We start from the raw sequence: 19,862 nt of genomic DNA on the forward strand, positions 1-19,862 counted from the left end.
AGCGAGCGGAGCCCGCCCAGCCCAGCAGCCCGCTCTCCCTTAGACCGACTCTTCTGGAGCTCGAAGGCCGAAAGGAAGCCATGGCCGCCCCCAGCATTTGGCACCGCCGATCCCGGTCTCCACTGACAGCTGATGCGGGAAAGTGCCAAGGCCCGCGGGCTCCTGCGCTGCTCTGGTTCCTCCCGGTGGCAGCGGTGCCGCAAGGGCCGTGGCCTGCCCAAACCCTCCGCGTGGCCCTCTCGCGTGGGCTGGAGCTGCGATCCAGGCCGGAGAAGTGCCGGGCCTGGGCCAGGTTTCCGCGCCCCTGCCGCTGTCTCCTCCCTGCGCCCCGCAGGCCCGCCCCTTCTTCCCGGCCCGCCGCTCTCCGGCTCTGGGTCGGCCCCGGGAGCCGCAGCGAACCCCGGCCAGGCCGCGCGTGCGCCCCTCCCTCCCTCCTTCCTTCCTCCTTCCTTCCCTCTCTGCCTGCCTCTCCTCCCGGGAGCGCATCCGCCGCCGCCGCCGCAGCGGGGCCCAGCGCAGAGCCGAGCAGGACGGGAGCCGCTGGCTCGGCCGCCGCCACCCGGAAAGGCCTCGGGCAGGGAGGGATCCTAGCAGAGACCCGGCCGGGCGCGGGGACATGGTGACGGGATGGCCCGCATCGCAGACGCCTTCCCTCTGCACCTGCTCGTCTGGCACAACCGGCACCAGGCGCTGGACAGCGAGCTGCGCAAGGGACAGGTACGGGGGAGGCCATCTAGACCCCCCCTCTCCCTCCCTCCCTCTCACTCACTCACCCTGGAGGACCTCCTTTCCTGGCCGTCATCCCGGCCCACCCCATAGAGCCCCTTACAGCCAGGGCTGGAGATGTGCAGGGGGAGGGGAGGTGATGTGGGATCCTTCGAAGATGCTCCCAGCCTTTGGCTTCCCCTGCCAGTATGCCTGCTGGCACTGGAGGGGGTAATGAACAAGGCCCAGTAGCTGGCACTAATCCCGAGATGGCCACTTCTAACCTAGGTTTCACCTGCATCCTGTTTAACTCACCTCTTCCAGTGACTTCTCCTCTCCTGGCAAAACACACACTGGCGCGGAAATTGGCCAAGGGATATCTCTTGACCCCATTTGGGATGACACCATCATTCTTTCCCCTAGCCTCATCATATTCCTGATCCTACATCTCCATTACTTCTCCGGCACCTCTAAATTGACCTTCCACCTTCCTCACCCCAACCCAAGTAGCAGGTTGGAGAACAGTTGTATAAATGAACAGCGTGCTTCTCTTGGGCTGGGAATCCCCACCCTCATTATTCCTAATGTGACAGTAGAAACTTCCAAGAAAATCTCAGTCCTCCTCTGAGCCCATCTGCTTGGAATCCCACAACCCAACACTCCTTCAGTCCCTACCCTGCAACATCCCGAAACCAGATTTGGGCTCAAGAGGGCAAGCCATGCCAAGGAGTCACACTCAGTTGGTTCTGGAGGAACACGTATCATGATAGTAACCATAACATCCTCTGGGACTGTGGCCTGTCCTACCCCCAGCAGTGGTTTCTTATTTAGTGCATGGATAACCACCATTTTGGAAAAAGGGAAAAGAATCCTTGAAGCTCAGCATGCATGTGTGTGACTGTACAGTCTCTCTTTTTTAAAATTGATTATTTGAGTCTTCAAGCAGGTGCCAGTTCCGTACACTGTTGCACCAGCACAAAAAAATGGCTTCCAGGGTTCAACTTCTTGCCTGGCCCAATAGACTAGACCTGAGCACTGGACAGGCACCAGTGCAAGGAAAAGGTGTTGAAGGGGTGAGTGGTGGAGGCAGGCAGACTAATGGGGCTCAGGTGAGTGGCTGTTGGTTAGACTACAACTGCACATGCTAAATGTTACACCTTCGTTCTTCCGCCTGGAGGGGGAACCCAGAGAACAGGGTCATTATGGAGAGTGTTTTGCACAGCAGCTGATTCGGACCTGAGAGAAATGGGGAACAGGGAGCATAGGTTAAAGAAGACTGGGGGAGAACGTTGATGGTGACTCAAAAACTGGGGATCCCCCATTTTTTCTCTTTAAAGTGTGAAATGGGGGAATTAATTGGGTCATCTGAGGGGATGAATTTTGGGTGGATTTGGGAGCATCTGAGGAGATGAATTTTCCTCAGTTCTTGGAGCAGGGGGGTGGGTGTGGTGGTGGGGGAAGGAATTCGAGTAGAGATCTGTCCAGCCAGATGCGTCTGGAAGCTCACAAACATGGCATGAAAATTATGGCCTTCTCTTATTATTTTTCCCTAGCATTTAATATGCAGAGGTATACTGCCTTTGAATATGGACGCTTCATTTAGCTTTTCTTTTTGTAGCTAGTAGCTGTTGATAGTCCTATCCTCCGTGAATGTGTCTATTCCTTTTTTAAAAGTTATCTAAGCTGGTGGCCGTCACCAGACCTTGCAACAGTGAATTCCGTAAGTTCATCATGCACTGTGTGAAGAGCTCAATGTGTGCAGCATTGTTTTACAAGGCTGTCTGAGTTGTTTTTTCTCTTGTCTCTAAAACATGGGAAGTCTGGCAGGGTCTGCAAGAGGAACCATTCCAAGTATGAAGTGCTAGGGCTTTGCAGCCAGTGCCAGGTCAGATCAAATGGATGTTGCAGCAGCAAATATGAGGTCAAAGAAGTAGTTTGGTGTTTGGAGCTCAAACCCCACCTTTTCCTTGGACTCAGTTTGTGATCTTGGACTAGTCACGTGTCTCCATCTAGTCCAGCATTCTGCTTCCAACAGCGGCCAGTCAAATGCCTCTGAAAAAATTGCAAACAGGGTATGAGGGCAGTCGATGTGTTCGCTCTTGTTTGTCTCCAGATGTCATTCAGAGCCATGCTAACTCTGAATACGAAGTCTCCAGCTATCATGGCTGCTCCAGGGATGCAGCCAGGGTGGGACAAGTAGCTTTGGGTAGGTGAAGCTAAGGGAAGGAAGTGGCTTGGCAGGGTGGGTGAGACTGGTAGCTCCACATTTCAGAGGCACTAGCCACTCCTACATGCCTCCATCTTCTTTATAGACTTCCCAGGATGCTCAACCCGTTTGGAAGGCCAGCACTAAAGCTGATCTCAAAGCACCCCTATGTCAGGCCTGGGCAGACTTCAGGCTTGTGGGATCTTCTTTGTTTTTTTACCAGAGCCTCAAGACATCCTCTTAACATTAACGAATGGAGCTCACAGTTATTCTACACAAAATTCTACTTCCCAAGCTTTCTTCACTTCAGCAGTATAATTTAGGGAAAGTGGGGTGTCATTTTCTTGCTGCTGCTATTAAATAAGTAGGAGTCAAAAATCACCCACTGCAAATCACCCAGAGATCTACCAGTAAATTCAGATCTACCCTCTGCCCAGCCTTGCCCTACATGATAGGCTACATAACAATACCTGGTAGCTTTCCTTACTAAGAAGTGGGAAGCGTTAGTGTAGACATAGGTAAGGGAGTGTTCATCTTAGGGGGTCTTACGAGTTTCAGTTATACAAAGTGGTTTGGGGAGTATTGCCTGTCCTGAAACCGTGCTACAAATCTTAAATGTGTGGTATGCCTCTGTATGCCAGTTGCTGGGGAACATGAGTGGGAGGTTGCTATTGCACTCGTGTCCTGTTTGTGGGCTTCCCGTTGGGGTATCTGATTGCTGAGGATGGGAACAGAACACTGGACTAGATAGTCCTTTGGTCTGATCCAGCAGGGATCTGCTTATGTGCTTATGGTAATTTGGTGGTAGAGGGTTGTCACTCTGCCTGTGGTCACATAACCTCTTGTGGACAGCTAGTTTGAAAATACAGATAAAATAGACCCAGCTAATGTAGGTTACAGCAAATTCTGGGCTGCTTCAGACAATGTAGTTCTGTTAAGAGAATTCCGGATCTGTCACTACACAGCCAGAATTGGAACCAACCAGGGTGAAAGAGCTGCGTATGTTTAGTGTGGAGAAGAGAAGATGGAGGGGACACATGATAGCAGTCTTCAAAGATCTGAAGGGCTGTCATGCAGAAGGCAGATCAGACTTGTTCTCTGTTGCTCCAAAAGGCAAGTCTAGAACCGGGGGGTGGAAATTGCAGGGAAGGAGATTTTGTCTAAATGTTAGGAGAAACTTCCTAATGGTACTAGTTGCTTGACAGTGGAGCAGATTGCCTGAGGAGGTTGTGGGCTCTCTTTTACTGCAGATATTTAAGCAGGGGCTGGACAGCCCTCTCTCGAGGATGCTGGAATTGAATCCTGCATTGTAGATCCTGCATTGAACATGGGGTTGGACTAGAAGACCTCCAGTAACCCTCCCAACTCTATGATTCTGTTACTTTTCCCCAGCAAACAGTCCAGTTGTTGGTGAACTGCTGGTAACCAGCAGCTTTGGCTATTGGGTGGTATAGAGATGTCATAACCAAAATGAAACCACAAACTAGTTCTTGTAAAACCATGATTCCTGCCCCCAGTGTTCGTAGCAGTTGTGTGGCCCTCAGCATATTACATCAGCAGGAAGCGCCATAGCCCCCTCCCCTAATTATCTATCCCTCAAAACCACATTTTTCTAGATTTTTGTTCCTTAGTCTTTTTAAATTAAAGGGATTGTAATCACATACTACAGTGCTTGAGTGCACACGTCCTACAATGGAAAACAAACGGGGTTAGTTGCAGCACGTGGCAGGGCTAGTCCTGCCCCCTTCCATAATGTGTGGACAGAGGCTATTGTTGTAGGGGCCATCTCCAGCAAAATCCTGGGAGAAAGCAGCATTTCACTGCAGAGGGAGTGTCATTCAGGACCCAACAACAATATGGGCTGATATTGAACTAGATTCTGGCCTCCAGTCTCAGAATGCACTAGCTTAGATTATGCCAGCCTTCCCCAAGCTGGTTCCCCCCTAATGGCCATGCTGGTTGGGGATGATGGGGGTTGTAGTCCAATGCATCTGGAGGGCACCAGGTTGGGGAAGGCTGGGTTAAGGAAAGAGTCTGGCTGTTTTGTTCTCTGGCCGATGGATGTGAATATGTCATGGTCCCTTGGGTCAGATCAGTCTCTGTCGCATATGAGAATTCTAGCCTAGAATCCTGGATGTCCTTGTCGAATTGGGACAGCAGTACCTGGGGACAAGTGCTGGGGGACTGGTCATCTTAGTGAGAGGGATGAGCGCAAGGGCGCTGAAATCCCAGTCCACAGGGAAAAGAAATTCCAGGGCTGAGCCCCAGCTTGGATGAAGCCCCATCCCTGCCTCTTCTGCGAAGGATTCGCCATTCAAATCATTAATGCTGTGGTTCCCTTGCAGCATGATACTGAGATGTTGGACCCCCGTGGCCGAACACCCCTGGAGTTGGCCGTGTCCCTGGGGAACTTGGAATCTGCCCGGGTGCTGCTGCGACACAGCGCCGCTGTGGGCCAGGAGAATGCCAATGGCTGGACAGGTACAAAGGTTCAGTGCTCGGGGGCACCAGCTGCATGCAGAAGGTTCCAGGTTTAATCCCAGGCTTCTCAACTGAAAGGGCATCAGGTCACATGGCTGTGAAAGAGCTTGGCTTGAGGCCTTGCACAGCCTCTGCCTGTCAGCGAAGACAGCATGGGCTCCAGGCTGCTGATCATCTCTGGAATCAAGCAGCTTCCTAAATGCTAGACAAGGAGGGAGAGCAGGAATGTGGAGGGAGTCAGTGGAAGCTGGTGGCTCCTATGTCAGTGGGGCAGTGAATCTGCTGTGGGTTTCAGTCAGAACCAGTCAGAACTCTACAGGAGCTATCCAAGGTGTGGAGTGGATTTACCTTGGATAGCTCCTTTAGAGTTCTGACTGGTTCTGAGTGAAACCTGCAGCAGATGCACCGCCCCACTGACATCGGAGCCACCAGTCTCCGCTGGAAGGCGTTGTTTTGAGAGCTGAGCAGGGGGAGGCCGAGCCATTGAGAAACCGAGGTCTGAGACATCCGGGCTGTGGTGGGGAGGAGTGTGTGAACCTGGTGGTTCCATTCCAGTAACAGTCCCCCCACTGTGAAGATGGAACTGGATGCTTCCTCCTTCCCTGCAGTTTTGTTCAGAGTACCTATCCTGATCTTTTTGGCTTTGCTTCCCAGAGGCCTGCTTTGTCTGCCTAGCATGGCAGATGTTTCGCCAGGCATTGAGCACCAACTAGCATGGTACCTGTGCCCCTGGCAGTCAGGTGTGCCCGTTTTGCAGATCAGTGGGCTGTCTCGGGAGTGAGGCTAGAGAAGAAACTGGTCTAGATTTAGAGGTAGGGCAGGGGCATGATGGGGACGGAGTGGATCCCCAAATCCAGACACTGACCATTCCTCTGTGCCTCTGTCCTTGCCCTCTAGTTCTGCAGGAGGCTGTGAGCACCGGGGACCCAGAGATGGTGCAGCTCGTGCTCCAGTATCGCGATTACCAACGTGCCACGCAGCGCCTAGCTGGCATCCCAGAATTGCTCAATAAACTACGCAGAGTACGTGCCGTCACTGTCCAGCTGTTGCCAGCCCCTGAATGCCTCACATCCCCCTCCAGTGTCTGCAGATTTTATCACAGGGATGCCCATCCTGGACTCCAGTCAGAAGGCCTGCCAAAGGTTGAGGGAGAGAGAGAAAAACCTTGCCAAAAGTGTTCTGTCCTAGGATCTTACTGGACAGTTCTTCTTTTCCTAAAGTTCTCGCTGTGTTTGCATTTCAAAAGAACAAACACTCTAGATCAGAGGTGCAGAACCTCTTTCAGCCTGAGAGCCAAATTCCATTTCGGAGAAGCTTTCGTCATCCACATTCTAGTGATGGGCGGTGCCAAAGGCAAAAAGGGCAGGGCCAGAATACCAAAAATTACCAGCATATTTTAGGCTAAAGCTCTTGCTGCCTTAGGAGAGGCAGTTCAACCTTTAAATTGCACAAAATCTGGGAAACCACCAAACAATCAGTGGTCAGGGGAACAGGATTAGAGTCAAGGGAAGGGGCTGTGGCCCTCTGGAGAACCCCAGAGGGCCAAATTACCCCCCGGACCTGAAGTTCTGCACCCTTGCTCTAGATTCTCCCACAGGCAGCATCAGCATTAAATCTCATACTTCTTTGCCAAGTGTGGGCATAGAACCACCCCATTGTCCCTCTTGTATTCCCCTGCAAAGGGGTATGGAGGATGCATTTGGACAGCACACTTTCAGGATGACCAGAAGAAGTCGTTGCTGTGAATCCCAGAAATGTCAGCCCTGTCCTTTTAACCCTCATTCGTCTGGGAAGCTTGAAAATACCCTGGCTTTCTAGTTTAAATCTAAGCGAGCACTGAACCCCCCGTTGGCAAGGTATGACTGTAGCAGTGTTATGGCTATATCCCTTGTGTGGCAAACTACACTTCCCCTAGAGAGCAGGGATTTGCTGTTCCTGCCCCTTCTCTCATCTCTGCTGATCTGTCCCCTCACTTCTGGTTTTCTATTTCCGCAGGCTCCTGATTTCTATGTGGAGATGAAATGGGAATTTACCAGCTGGGGTAAGTCGGTGCCCGGAATTCCACCTTCTGGGAGTGGAGGGGAGAAGCTCATAAAAGACAGAACATATAATAGGAGGAGACTGGCCAGCAAAGCAGGTGTTGGCTTAGGGAATTAGGTCCCCTTTAAGAGAGAAAGAAGAGCTGACTGCTCAGCGTTCCTTGGACCAGATTTGGCCCACCGACTGCCAGTTGCACATCATGGGACAACCTGTCCTATATAGACCATCACCTGGTCTATATTTTGGGGAAAGGATGCCCCCTTCTTCCTCTTCATCCAGGAGCAGAGTCTGCGCAGTGGTGTGTCTGACACATGACATCACAGCTGTGCTCCAGAGATTGGAGGTGTCACTCTGGAGGAATGGGAGGGGCCCAGGCGGATGGGCAAGGAGTCCCTCTCAGCAGTGAGGAACCCTTGGGCCTCATCTTAACCTACCTCTCGGAGGCTAGAATGCCTCCTTGGAGGAAGGGTGGAGTACAAATGTGGCAAATAAGTAAAAGGATGCCATAAATCAGCCTTCCCCAATCTGGTGCCCTCCAGATGAGTTAGACTGCAACCCCCCCCCCATAATTCCCCAGGGCCATGCTGGCTGGGAATGATGGGAATTGCAGTCCAACACATCTGGAGGGCCCCAGATTGGGGAAGGCTGCCATAAACGTTCCCTATCCCTCCACTTACTCTCTCCTTCCTGCCCCAGTGCCTCTGGTCTCCAAAATCTGCCCAAGTGACGTGTACCGGGTGTGGAAGCGTGGCGAAAACTTGCGGGTCGACACGACCTTACTGGGCTTTGAGCACATGACCTGGCAGCGGGGCCGGCGCAGCTACATCTTTAAAGGCGAAGGTCAGAACATGCCCTTTCCCGGGGGGCAGGGGGGAGAAGGTTGGGGTGTACTTGACGAGATTTGGGGCTTTGAGACTGACTGCTGCTCTTCCTGTGTTGCTCTTCCGCCCTCTTTCTCTCTGTCTGTCTGTCTTTCATTCTTACTTTCTCCTTCCCCTCTGGGCCAGATGAGAATGCGGTGGTGATGGAGGTCGACCACGACAAGCAGGTGGTGTACACTGAAACGCTGTCGCTAGCCTTGCACGAGCCTGAGCTGATGCTGGCTGCCATGCAGCCTTCTGAGGAGCACGTGGCCAGCCGGCTCACCTCTCCCATCGTCTCCACCCACCTGGATACCAAGAACATTGCCTTTGAGCGGTGAGCGGTGGCTGGGGAAGCGGGGAGGCTCTGGGGATGTGTGGAGTGTGTGCTGGTACTATCAGTGGCTGCTAGCCATGATGCCTACATGCTACCACCAGTATCCAAGACCAGGGTGGCCCTACTGTTAGAGTGAAGCAGTGGCCTCAGGCAGCATATGCTGGGGGGTGGTAGGCCCCCTGCCATCTAGTTGTGCTGCTTGGCCTGACCTGCACCACCTGTACTAGCCTGCTGCCCTCGGGTGCAGTGGAGGAGGAGTCACCAGTGTCGAAGTAAAATTCAACAGCCCGTCCAGTTTACTTCTGTACGTGGAAGGGGGTTGGGCTGCATTAAATCCCTTGCTTCAGGCAGCAGAACACCTTAGACCTGCCATGTCCAAGGCAGCATGCCTCTGAATATCTGTTTTCTGCAGAACAGCAACAGGAGAGGGGCATTGGGCTCATGTCCTCCCTCCGGGCTTCCCAGGGACATCTGGGTGGCCACTGTGAGGAACAGGATGCTGGACTAGATAGGCCTTTGTTCTCATCAGCAGGACTCTCCTTATGTTCTTATGGTACATGATAAGGCCTGTGAGACCAAAGCTGAGATGAGACCAAAGCAGGGAAGAACTAAGTCTGTCCAGATCCTTGGGCAGTAACGAGTTTTGCCAGAGGAAAAGCAGGCCTAGCTCCCCACCCCTGGCACTGAAATGGCCTGCAGATCTGTCACCATAAATGCCATGTTTCCACACCCCTCTTTTTCCCTTTGGTTTGGTAACTGGGAGGTTGGACATCTCCTCTGAGAGGACAAGATTCGATTTGCAGACCTTCGCTTGCTGCTTCCTAGTCTTTCAAGGACAGGACTGAAGGAGTGGGAGGAGGAAGGTTATGTGAGTGAGAAGGTGACATTTAAAGAAATTGATGTCTTTAGGCTGGAAGAGGAGGTGGCATCTTGTGTGTCAACCAAGAACTCTATCATGCTTGACTTAGGGGTTTCCCTCTCCGCAGGAACAAGTCTGGCATCTGGGGCTGGCGATCGGAGAAAATGGAAAACATCAGTGGCTATGAAGCCAAGGTACAACTCTCCTCTGTTCCTACCCCTGTCCTTTGTGTGCATAATTACCCAGCATGAATATCAGGCCTCCATGTGGCCAGATTTAGATTAGCTTCCAGGAAGCTGGGCTTGTGTGAGGTGGGATCAAGCAATACCAATGGCCTTTGTGCTTCTCCAGGTTTACAGTGCCAGCAATGTAGAGCTTGTCACCAAAACCCGTACTGAGCACCTGTCGGACCAGGACAAAACACGCAACAAAGGTAAAGCATACCTGAGCCGCCTCCACTTGTGACTTACCGTTAACTCAACCAACGACCTCTCGTCCTGCCCTAGAAAGCTCCGCTCCCTTGTGTGCTTTGTGCACTGCTTGGCAGTGGCTGCCCTCTGACTTCACGGGACTTGTCCTCATTAATCTTGACATGGAATAAGTCCTAGTCTGTTCTCAAGGCACTTTTAAAAGCACTATTCTATGTAGAAATGGGCTTTGCCGTAGGCCTGGTTCCTTCTGGCATGGGATGAATGTTTGTAAAGAAGCAAAGTGGAAACAGGAGCAGGGAGGGCTTTTTAGGTACTGGTTTACTAAACCCAATGTAGCTTTGGTGTAATGTGGAGATTACTCGGAAGTTTAAAATATGTTTTAGGTTGTCAAAAGATGCTGCAAGTTTGAGAAAAAGCCACCCCCTTCCTACCCAGCCTTTTGAAACCAGCTGTGGGGAGCAATCAGGCCTGAGACATTGAACTGTATTGAACTATGGAATTCGCTACCTCAAGACATAGTGATGGCCACCAGTTTGGATGGCTTTAAAAGGGGGTATATGAATTGATGGAGAGGAAGGCTATCAATGGCTACTAGTCCTGATGATTCTATGCTACCTCCAGTATCAGAGGCAGTGAGCCTGTGTACACCAGCTGCTGGAGGAACATGGGCAGGAGGGTGCTATTGCGAGACTCACTGTGAGCAGACTCACAAGGGTAGAGGGTAGTAGCAGCTAACTTCATTAACAGTCGAATCCTATGCACATCTACTCAGTGGGCCTTACTCCCAGGTAACTGTGTATAGAATTGCAACCTCAAAAGGCCTCAAATGCTGTTAAAAGCACAAGAGAAGAGGACAGACTTTGCCTGGCCCCTTTTCTAAATAATAATTTTAAGGCTGCAATCCTGTGGTCCCTGGGAGGGTGTCTCAAGAGCCATAGGATCTAGCAAATCTCTTCTCTGCCTGCAAAAGGGGAGATCTGCAGGTGGAGAAAGAGGCCCACCCTTGCAGGCCTCCACATTGTGGGCATGGAAACTTCCAATGCCCTTCCATGCCACTCCACCGTCGGTGCTCCAATGGCAGTGCCAGGAAAAGGGGCATGCTAGGGCAGATGAAGAGAGGTTTTGGATACTCCAGATCCAAAGCCCTGCCATTCCCTCTGACAGCCTTGGAACAGGGGAGAATATATGCCCATCCTTGGAGTTGATGTGCTTTTTTTTCACTCCAGCCTCTCCCCGGCCCCAGCTTGGATTTGGTGGTCCCTCCACTTTGGGTTCTCCCTCACCCACTGTCTTTGGATTCCTCCACCCAAAACAATGGCATTGGGAAAATTTGTCTTGAGAGACAGAGTTCATTTGGGCACCACCACAGAAAAAGACCCTGTCTTCAGTCCCACAACCTGCCTTACCTCGGATGAGGATGAACAGAGGAAAATTGCTCAATAGGCAGGGGAGTTCATGTGGGAGAAAGCAGGCCTTTAGAAGAATGCCTTGTGCTTCTCGCCTGCCAGCTAATACCAGCGTGGAAGGGAGCTTTCCTAGGACGAACTCGCTCTTAATACTACAGTCCAGGAAACAGAGATTTATGACGAGGAGATGGGCAAGCTGTGGCCCTTCAGATGTTTTGGTCTGCAGTTCCCATCAGACCTAGCCAGCCTAGCCAGTGGTGAGCGATGATGGGAGTTGTAGGCCAAAACATCTAGAGGACCAGAAGTTGTCTGCCCCTGCTCTAGCACCCCCTCTTGCCCGTGTAGAATAGTGGGTGGTACCTGGTAGTGTGGAGTACTGTCTATAGTGTCTACGGGGAGCTCCAGATTCAAGTCCCCACTCAGCCATGAAGCTCACTTGATGACCTTGGGCCAGTCACTCTGTCTCAGCCTATCCTACCTCAAAGGGTTGTTGTATGGATAAAATAAGTGGGGAAGAACTATGCACGCCAGCTTGAGCTCCTTGGAAGAAAGATGGGATAGAAATGTAGTAAATAAATGGGAAAGAAAGTAAAATTGCTCTCTCCCACTGTACTGGCATCTCCTCTGATATGCATTATGTGCCCTTATTAGCCAGTATAATGGAAAGGCAATGCTGAGGAGGGCCATGCCGGGCTTTTTTGTGTACCTTCTGGCCTGCGCAACCGGCAGGGGTGGAACAAGGGAAGAGTCAATTCAGCAAAGGGTGGCCAGATTTAGTGCAGGGACAATGCAGCTGCGTAGGCATTTTGGCATATGTGGCTTTTCCCATCATAGTGCTGCAGTGATGAGGAAAGTCGCCAGTTTCCCTGTACTGTGCAGCTATTACTTACTGTTATTCATGAAATATATTATACCCTACAACAGACAAAAGAAATATGAAATACAAATGGGTCAAAGCAAACCAGGGAGGGACTTCGCTCTCCCTCCTATAGAGTAGCTGCAGCGGCTTGAGAGGGGAGGAACCGCTTGGGCCAGGCAGGCTGGTGGAAGCCCCTTCAGCTCTCTCTCCCCCTTTCCTGGAGAGTGGCTGGCTGCCGAGTCTGAGAGGGAGGATGCCAGGTGGCACTTGGGCCCGATATGATAACGAGAGGAGGCAGAGGAGCTTTGTTCCATGTTGAATCTGACAATCCTAGCGTAAAACTTCCCCCATAATGTAAACATCACTCAGCCCATGAGGAAAGATTGTTACACATGGTAGCATGAGAGACAGACAGACAGACAGACAGACAGACATTTCTGGAGCTGTGCCTAGACTATGGAACTCATTGCCAAGGGAGGCCCGTCTTGCCCCCTTGCTGAAGACTGCTGTACAGATACCTTTCTTTGTTGGCAGACATTTGGCCTGTCAAGTGCTGATAGTAATCTTCCAGGCATGTCCTTTTCCTTCAGAAGCTTGTCTCTCTGCCTCTTTTATCTATTCTTAAGGATTTATTTAGTGTCTCTTACTGTGTTTCGTTGTTTTAACATTGTTAGCTACCATGAACGTTGGCATAGATAGACGGGATAGAAATGCTTCGAATACTTTAAATAAATAAATCTAAATGTCAGATCAACAGTATTAAGGTGGAGGGAAGGGTTTCGTTGAAAAGAAGCACGGAGCTTATTCTCTTGGAACATGTCCTCTCTTCGCTGTATAGGTTCCAAGACGCCGTTCCAGTCCTTCCTGGGAATCGCCCAGCAGCATGCTGCGCAGAATGGGGTGAGTGGCAAGGCCCAGATCCCTTCCGTACATGGGGATACGGGGATGGTGGCCCAGCCATACACACAACGTGCAGGGTAAATGAGATGGGGAGGGGGGTAACCAGAGGGGGATATGCTGGAGCTGGGAAAAGGGGCTGTGGGCACAGAGAGTGGGTACTTCCAGTTCCTGCCCAAAACTTTTGCATAAGGTTGACCCTGCTCCCCACTCCTGCAGGCCCCTGTGCTGCAGTCTGCCAGCCCCACCAACCCAACATCAATTACGCCCGAAGAATACTTTGACCCCAACTTCAACTTGGAGTCCCGCAATATTGGCCGCCCTATTGAGATGTCCAGCAAGGTGCAGAGGTGAGTGACGGGGGGTGGAGGGGAGGGGAGTATGCAGCATGGATGGGGGTGGCAAAAACTGAATAGATGCAAGAGCCGGGGTGTGACTCTTACAAGGGCCGCTCCACAAGGCAGGGGGAAGTAAGAGACAAAGATGGGGGGCATGCAAGTGTGGCCCAGCAGGTATTCACCCATGAAGGTGAGTTGCAGGCCTGGTCTCTCTGGGCACTGCGGAGGGGGGGGGGGGGTTGCATGGGTTCCTAGGGAGCCTGACCTGCCCCTTCTTTCCTAGGTTCAAGGCCACGCTGTGGCTCTGCGAAGACCATCCCCTCTCCCTGGTGGAGCAGGTGACGCCCATCATTGACCTGATGGCCATCAGCAATGCCCACTTTGCCAAGTTGCGTGACTTCATCACCCTCAAGTTACCTCCTGGCTTCCCTGTCAAAATCGGTGAGAGATGCGAAGCACGACTGGCTAAGAGTGGGGGGGCGGAGAGGGAGGATGCTAGCCAGCCAGGGTAGTCCAGCACCAGGAGACAAAATGACTGGGGACAGACTGGGAGGGGCAGATAGCACGAGGAAGGCAGGGGATGGAGGAGAAGGTTGGGGACTGTCAGCCTTTCTTGTGGGGAAGGGATCCATGGCTACTAGCCGTGATGGGTACCTGTTACCTCCGGTAGTACCAAAGACAATATGCCTCTGTATGCCAGTTGCTGGGGAACACAAGTTGGAGGCTGCTATTGTGCTTGTGTCCTGCCTGTAGGCTTCCCATGGGCATTTGGATGGCCACTGTGCAAACACCGCTGGACTAGATGGGCCTTTGGCCTGGTCTGGCCTACCATTCCTGTTGCGGTCTTATGGAAAATGTCCTGGTGGTCCTCTGGGAAATCAATGAGAGGCTTGAAGATGGGGGGCTGCCAGTCGCCACCCTTTCATCCCCTCCCCCCTTCTCTGTATATTTCCCCCCCATTTTCAGAGATCCCCCTCTTCCACGTGCTGAATGCCCGGATCACATTTAGTAACTTGTGTGGCTGTGACGAGCCACTGAGCTCAGTGCGGATCTGTACTCCCCCACCCACCCCACAGAGCACCGAGGAGCCGAGTGCTGGGGCAGAGGCAGCCAACAACACCAAAGGTAGGAGCAGGGGTGGTGGGGATCAGACAGAGACCCACGGAGGACAAGGCTATCAATGGCTCCTAGTTAGGATGGCTATATATTACCACCAGTATCACAGGCAGTATGTCTCCTAGGACCATTTGCTGGGGAGCCCAAGCGGGAGGGTGCTGTTGAGCTTATGTCCTGCTTGCGGGCTTCTCATAGGCATCTGGTTGGCTGCCATGCAAAAAGAATGCTGGACTAGATAGGCCTGTGGTCTGATCCAGCACAGCTCTTCTTAAGTTCTTAGTCCCTGACCAGCATGCTAACCATTGTCATGCCTTTTTCTCCTTGGCCCCAGTGTACCCTTTCCCCTGCGAGGTGGATCCATCAGTATTTGAGGTGCCCCAGGGCTACACAATGCTGGGCGCAGGACGTACTGAGCCTATGAGGGATGAGGACGATGACTTACTCCAGTTTGCCATTCAGCAGAGCCTCCTGGATGCTGGCACAGAGACAGACCAGGTGACTGGGAGGGCAGCAACTGGCCTGTGTTGGGGGAGGCTTCAGGGCCATTTAGCAGAATGGCAGGACCTGGGGTCCTTGGCATCCAGGACACATGGTCCAAGGAAAGTTGTGTGGGTACCAAGTGAAAGTTGGACTGGGTGACATAGAAGACCATCTCCCAAGTGTTCACTCAGTGGACTGAGTGTCATTTATAGATGTAGCGCTGAGGGCTTTGCAAACCTTAATCTTATTAATCCCTTTTATTTTCTTTTTACAAGTGTGAGGTAGGGAGGGATCTGAGGCTAAACTGTTATGGCTCACTGCAGACTACCCAGCAAGTCCATGGCTCATCTAGGGGACAATGCATTATCCCAAGTCCAAGCCTCAAATTATTCTCTATTACAAGACCACAAACCAGTCCTCTCTCTGGGCTGCATCTGATGCAACACTAGCGCTAATGTAAAACACATTGTGCTAGTGTAAGCGGCCTCTAGCACAATGCCAATAGTGTTAGCTGATGCAACAGGTTTTCCAGGGAAACCTGTCACACCAGCTAACGCTATTGGCATTGTGCTAGAAGTTGCTTACACTAGCGCAGTGTAATTTATGCTGGTGTTACTGTCGCATTGGATACTGCCCTCGGTGTGCCCAATTTTAGTGTGTTTGTTCTTGTATGTTACCCCAGGTCACCATCTGGGAAGCTCTGACCAACACACGACCAGGATCCAATCCCCCATCCTATGATGAAGAACTACAGCTGGAACGGTGAGTGTTAGTCTGACACATCTGCACACATGGCTGCTATGCCTGCTGGTCCCTTTCTTGTTCTTCTTGCAGCAGCAGCAGCAGCAGCAGCAGCAGCTGGAACAAGAAAGAATAGGGGACACTGGTAAAGGCCACTGGGGCTAGCATAAAATAACGCTGAGAGCCACATGTAGCCCCCCCAGCTGCAGGTTGCCCACCTCTGCTGTGTAATTATGTAGATTAAGGCAAATTGGCATCTATTTATCTAGGATACGCATGATTCTCTTCCTCTCCGTTTTATCCTCACAAAAACCCTGTGAGGTGGGTTAAGCTGTGAGAGTGTGACTGGTCCACGGTGACCCAGTAAGTTTCATAGCTATGAGGGGATTTGAACCTGGGTCTCCCCAGTCCTAGGCCAGCACTCTAACCACTACACCACACTGGTTCATTCGAGGATTTCACTGCCCCACTGGGATTTGAGGAAAAGTATATAACCGTGTAGCATCAGCCTACTACTGACACTTGAACTCTAAATCCTCACATGGCCTCTCCTATCAGCATCATTTCAGTTCCTCCTTCTCCCTCCTGAGTTGCTTTCCTTTATATTCTACTATGAAGGCATCTTCCTCCGTCAACTCTACATGCCACTTCTTTCATCCTTTCCTACCAGCCACCCAGGTAACAAGATGCTAGAGAGGGAATGTAGGCATACTTACATTAGCTTACTGTTAGTCACCAGTGACTTGTGCTAACCTGCAATGTCTGTACTTGAGATATCTAGGAATCAATGTGGGTACCACTGGAAAGTGAGTTTGGCACCATTTTGAAGAGGTTTAAAATGTTCCTGCCCAAACTCAACAAGATACAAAAAGGTGTGGAGAAAAGCTTCCAGTTCCCCTACTCAGCCAGCAGTGGCTGTTTGGGCTGAGCTGGTTTATCTTTCTGCTTTCTTTTGCCTTTCTCCCTAGCACCTTTGTCCACTCCATCTAGTACAAAACAAAATTATTTATCAGATGGGCTTTTTTCTACATGTGGAAAATAAGCTGTCTTGATATGCAAATTTATATTGTGCTGGGTGCCATGGAAGGTTTTTTAGAAGCCTTGTCATATTTCATACTCAGCTGTAAGATTCCTCTCTGGGGGTACTTCCAGACAGAGGAAGCACCTCCTAGCACCACCAACCAGAAAGCTTTGTGCAGCAGTGCCGTCTTTTTTTCATTAATGGATTTTCTGCGGTAAGGAAAAAGACAGAAGAGGTGGTGGGAAAACACAGGAGGGATACAAGTGGAAGACAATATTGTATGGACCCCTGGTAAAATTCTGTAACTGAAGCAGGATGATGGTGCAATAAAAGCATAGTCTGAAAGCACCCTGGGTTTTTGCAGTTGTGCAACTGTTCAAAAGATTGTTACTAGAACTAACAAATGGCAATCTATATGGGAATGAAAGGCAAGCACCCTGCCCCGCTTCCCAGCACCAATAATTCCAACAAAGTGGAGAAGGCTGGGAGGGCTAAAGGGGTTAAAAGAAGGTGGGAGGAGTGCTTACACCTACAATCTCAAGCAACAGTAATTAGCTTCAGCAGTAACTTCACTTCTGTATTGTCCATGCTGTCAATTCACTTTACGCACTCTGCTCTGACTGTGCAGACAGTACAGAAGGGAAGTACTTTACTCCAACTCTTTCCCCCACATTTACTCAAACAATATCACAGGACTAGACGACATCAGCTATTCCATCAAGGACCCATTCACCTACCTATCTTCTCATGCAACAGAGTGGCAGTTCAGCATCATCTGAAGGCCACACATTCCCCATCCCTGCTCTAGAAGTTATATCTCTGAATAGGAGGGCAGATGCACATGCACGTACATTCAGCCACATGGACCCAAAATGCACTGCTTCCCTCACCTGCAGCCACTTGCCTAGATGGTCAGTGTTGATAGATCTGTTTGAGGTGCAGCTCTTTTGCCCCTTCCTGCATGCACAGAGAGATGAAGCCCCATTCTCTGAAGGGTGGGGCTTTGGGAGGCAGCAGGAGGGGCAACCCTGTTGTAATACATTCAGCCAAATCCAGTGTGAAGCATCCTAAACACTCTTTAAGTTTTCAGTAAAACGAAACACACTCTGATTTGGAAGACAGGCAAGTCGCATGATGAACAAAACTGCAACAGCAAAGACCCTTCAGGACGGTGTCAGTGTTTGGCTGGTTGGTGTGGGCGGTTGGGTCTTCAGACAGGAATATTTAGTGTGAACACAAGGGTATTACAGGTGCACAGGAGGATCCCTATTCTTACCTGTGAAATGCTGGAGGTTATGAAGATGACTATTAGTAGAGAGCTCAAGGCCTGTTGTTGAAAGCTGGCTGGAGCACAGTATCAGCGGGGCCCAGTGAAACAGGCCGAACCAGAGGCTTTTATTTTTTACTAACAGCCAGCAGGCTCTGGGCAGTTCTGTGGGAAGAGGGCCAAGCCCACATTGGGCAGGGTGGTGAGAATGGCAGAGTGAGGGTGGTGGTGAAGGCAGCATGGGCAAGATTGGATGACGCAGGCCTGTGGAGTGTGACAGAGCGGCAGCCGGCTGCCCCATTTGCTGATTTGTGTTCCTCACTCTCCCCTTCTGTCCTCTCAGGGCTATCCAAGAGAGCATGTTCCTTCAGGCGGGGCCAGGCCTGGGCACCGTGGAGTCGGGAGGTGGCAATGTTGCCCCTCCTCCCGAGGGCAGCCCAGCCCTCAGCACCAATGGCAGTGGCTCCTCCGCCTTGCCCCCCCCTTACCCCAGCTTTGACGAGCAGCTGCGTTTGGCCATGGAGCTGTCGTCGAGGGAGCAGGAGGAGCGGGAGCGCCAGCGCCGTGAGGAAGACGAGGAGTTGCAGCGCATCCTCCAGCTCTCCCTGACGGAGAAGTAGCATCCCAGCCTGCCAGCAAGGGGCCCCTAAGCCTCCCTCAAGCCTCACACAACCTAGCCTAACTGTCCTTGCCGTCATTGTATTTTTATCCTCTCGGGGGGTGGGGTGGGTTCCATGCTTAGCCCCTTTCCTGTTGGGGTCCGGCTGGATGTAAGAAGACAGCATCTTCTGCATTTCCTGGGACTCACTTGGTTCCATCCTCCGGTATTATTTCCTGTAAGATTTTTTTTAAATTGCTTTATATCCTCATCCTTCACTGAGGAAATGTTTTATACAGCACAGAGGGAGGTGGGGTGGAGAAGAGGAGCAGCAGCAGAAAGAAAGGAATGGCAAAAAAAAGAAAAGCGGAAGATGTCAAGGTGATAAAAATTTCCTCGACACAAGTGTGAAGTTTTCTGAGACGGATATACATGCGCTGCTTTCTCTGTCCTTGCAAGGGTTTGGGCCTTTGGGATGGGGCAATAGAGAGGGTGGAGTCCTGGATCTTGATGCATTCATGTTTGCAGTGGGACCTGAAGCCAGGCTGCGGTGTGATGAATAATTTTCACTCCCGCATTCCCCTCCCCCCATTGTGAGCTGCTGCTCTTCCCCCTCCTGCGTGCTTAATTTATTTTATTTATATCTCTAAAGATATATACAAGAAGGGGAGTGGAAGGTGTGTATTTTTTTTAAAACTGAACCCAGTGGGTCTAAAGGGAAGAGCTGTGCCCACTCTTGAGCGGCTTTCTCCTGCCGTCTGGGGACCAGGCACAGGGGGCTCTGGGCAGCAGGAACTACTAAATAAAATTAAGAAACCAGCATTGCTCTTTTGTGGCATTCTTCCATTTCTCCTGTCTTGCTCTCAGGTTGTGAGAGGCTCTTGTAGCTCTTACGGTGTTTCATTTAAATTACGGAACAAGCTGGTCTGTGTACGCAAAAGCAACTTGTGGTTTGAACCAGAATGTGGCATTAGCATGACTCAACTCAGGAAGGGACTTGAGGGCTGATCACAAAACAAGGGGGCTCTACTCATCACGCCCGCACCACACATTCCCGACAGAGCCAAATGCAGCATGGGGACCATCCAGATGCTTGACAAACCCCCATTTTCACATCCCAAGCAGGCAGCAAAAACGGGACCATCCCATTTCTTGCAAACTAGATGCCTGTTGTCAAAAATGTGATCTGGTTAGTTTAACTCATTATGTGAAATTCTCAC

At 51.2% G+C, this 19,862-nt stretch overlaps 1 protein-coding gene across 3 annotated transcripts; it reads left to right on the plus strand.

Annotated features, from left to right (window-relative positions):
* Positions 1 to 497: 497 nt before the first annotated feature.
* ANKRD13D (ankyrin repeat domain 13D) lies at positions 498 to 19,469 on the plus strand. 3 transcript variants are annotated; one of them, XM_084803818.1, is made up of 15 exons: positions 498 to 717; positions 5,257 to 5,392; positions 6,290 to 6,414; positions 7,388 to 7,433; positions 8,129 to 8,272; positions 8,440 to 8,629; positions 9,616 to 9,682; positions 9,840 to 9,921; positions 13,023 to 13,084; positions 13,301 to 13,431; positions 13,703 to 13,860; positions 14,386 to 14,544; positions 14,867 to 15,030; positions 15,698 to 15,777; positions 18,388 to 19,469. In XM_084803818.1, the coding sequence occupies exons 1-15, from the start codon at positions 628 to 630 to the stop codon at positions 18,662 to 18,664; spliced, it is 1,911 nt and encodes a 636-aa protein (XP_084659944.1). In that variant the 5' UTR covers positions 498 to 627; the 3' UTR covers positions 18,665 to 19,469. The 3 variants fall into 3 exon arrangements, with proteins under 3 accessions (XP_084659944.1, XP_084659935.1, XP_084659952.1); XM_084803809.1 differs by having other exon boundaries at positions 14,173 to 14,544; positions 18,388 to 19,466; XM_084803826.1 differs by lacking the exon at positions 14,386 to 14,544 and having other exon boundaries at positions 18,388 to 19,466.
* Positions 19,470 to 19,862: the final 393 nt, after the last annotated feature.

The sequence above is a fragment of the Heloderma suspectum genome, chromosome 1 (genome assembly GCF_057233095.1).
Source record: "Heloderma suspectum isolate Gila_16-S chromosome 1, 16-S_ref, whole genome shotgun sequence".
NCBI lineage: Eukaryota > Metazoa > Chordata > Lepidosauria > Squamata > Helodermatidae > Heloderma > Heloderma suspectum.

Coding starts and splice junctions, on each gene's coding strand:
- ANKRD13D (XM_084803809.1), top strand. CDS start 628: ATGGCCCGCATCGCAGACGCCTTCCCTCTGCACCTGCTCGTCTGGCAC. Junction 8,273..8,439: donor CTACATCTTTAAAGGCGAAG/GTCAGAACATGC, acceptor CCTCTGGGCCAG/ATGAGAATGCGGTGGTGATG. Junction 13,085..13,300: donor AGCATGCTGCGCAGAATGGG/GTGAGTGGCAAG, acceptor CCACTCCTGCAG/GCCCCTGTGCTGCAGTCTGC.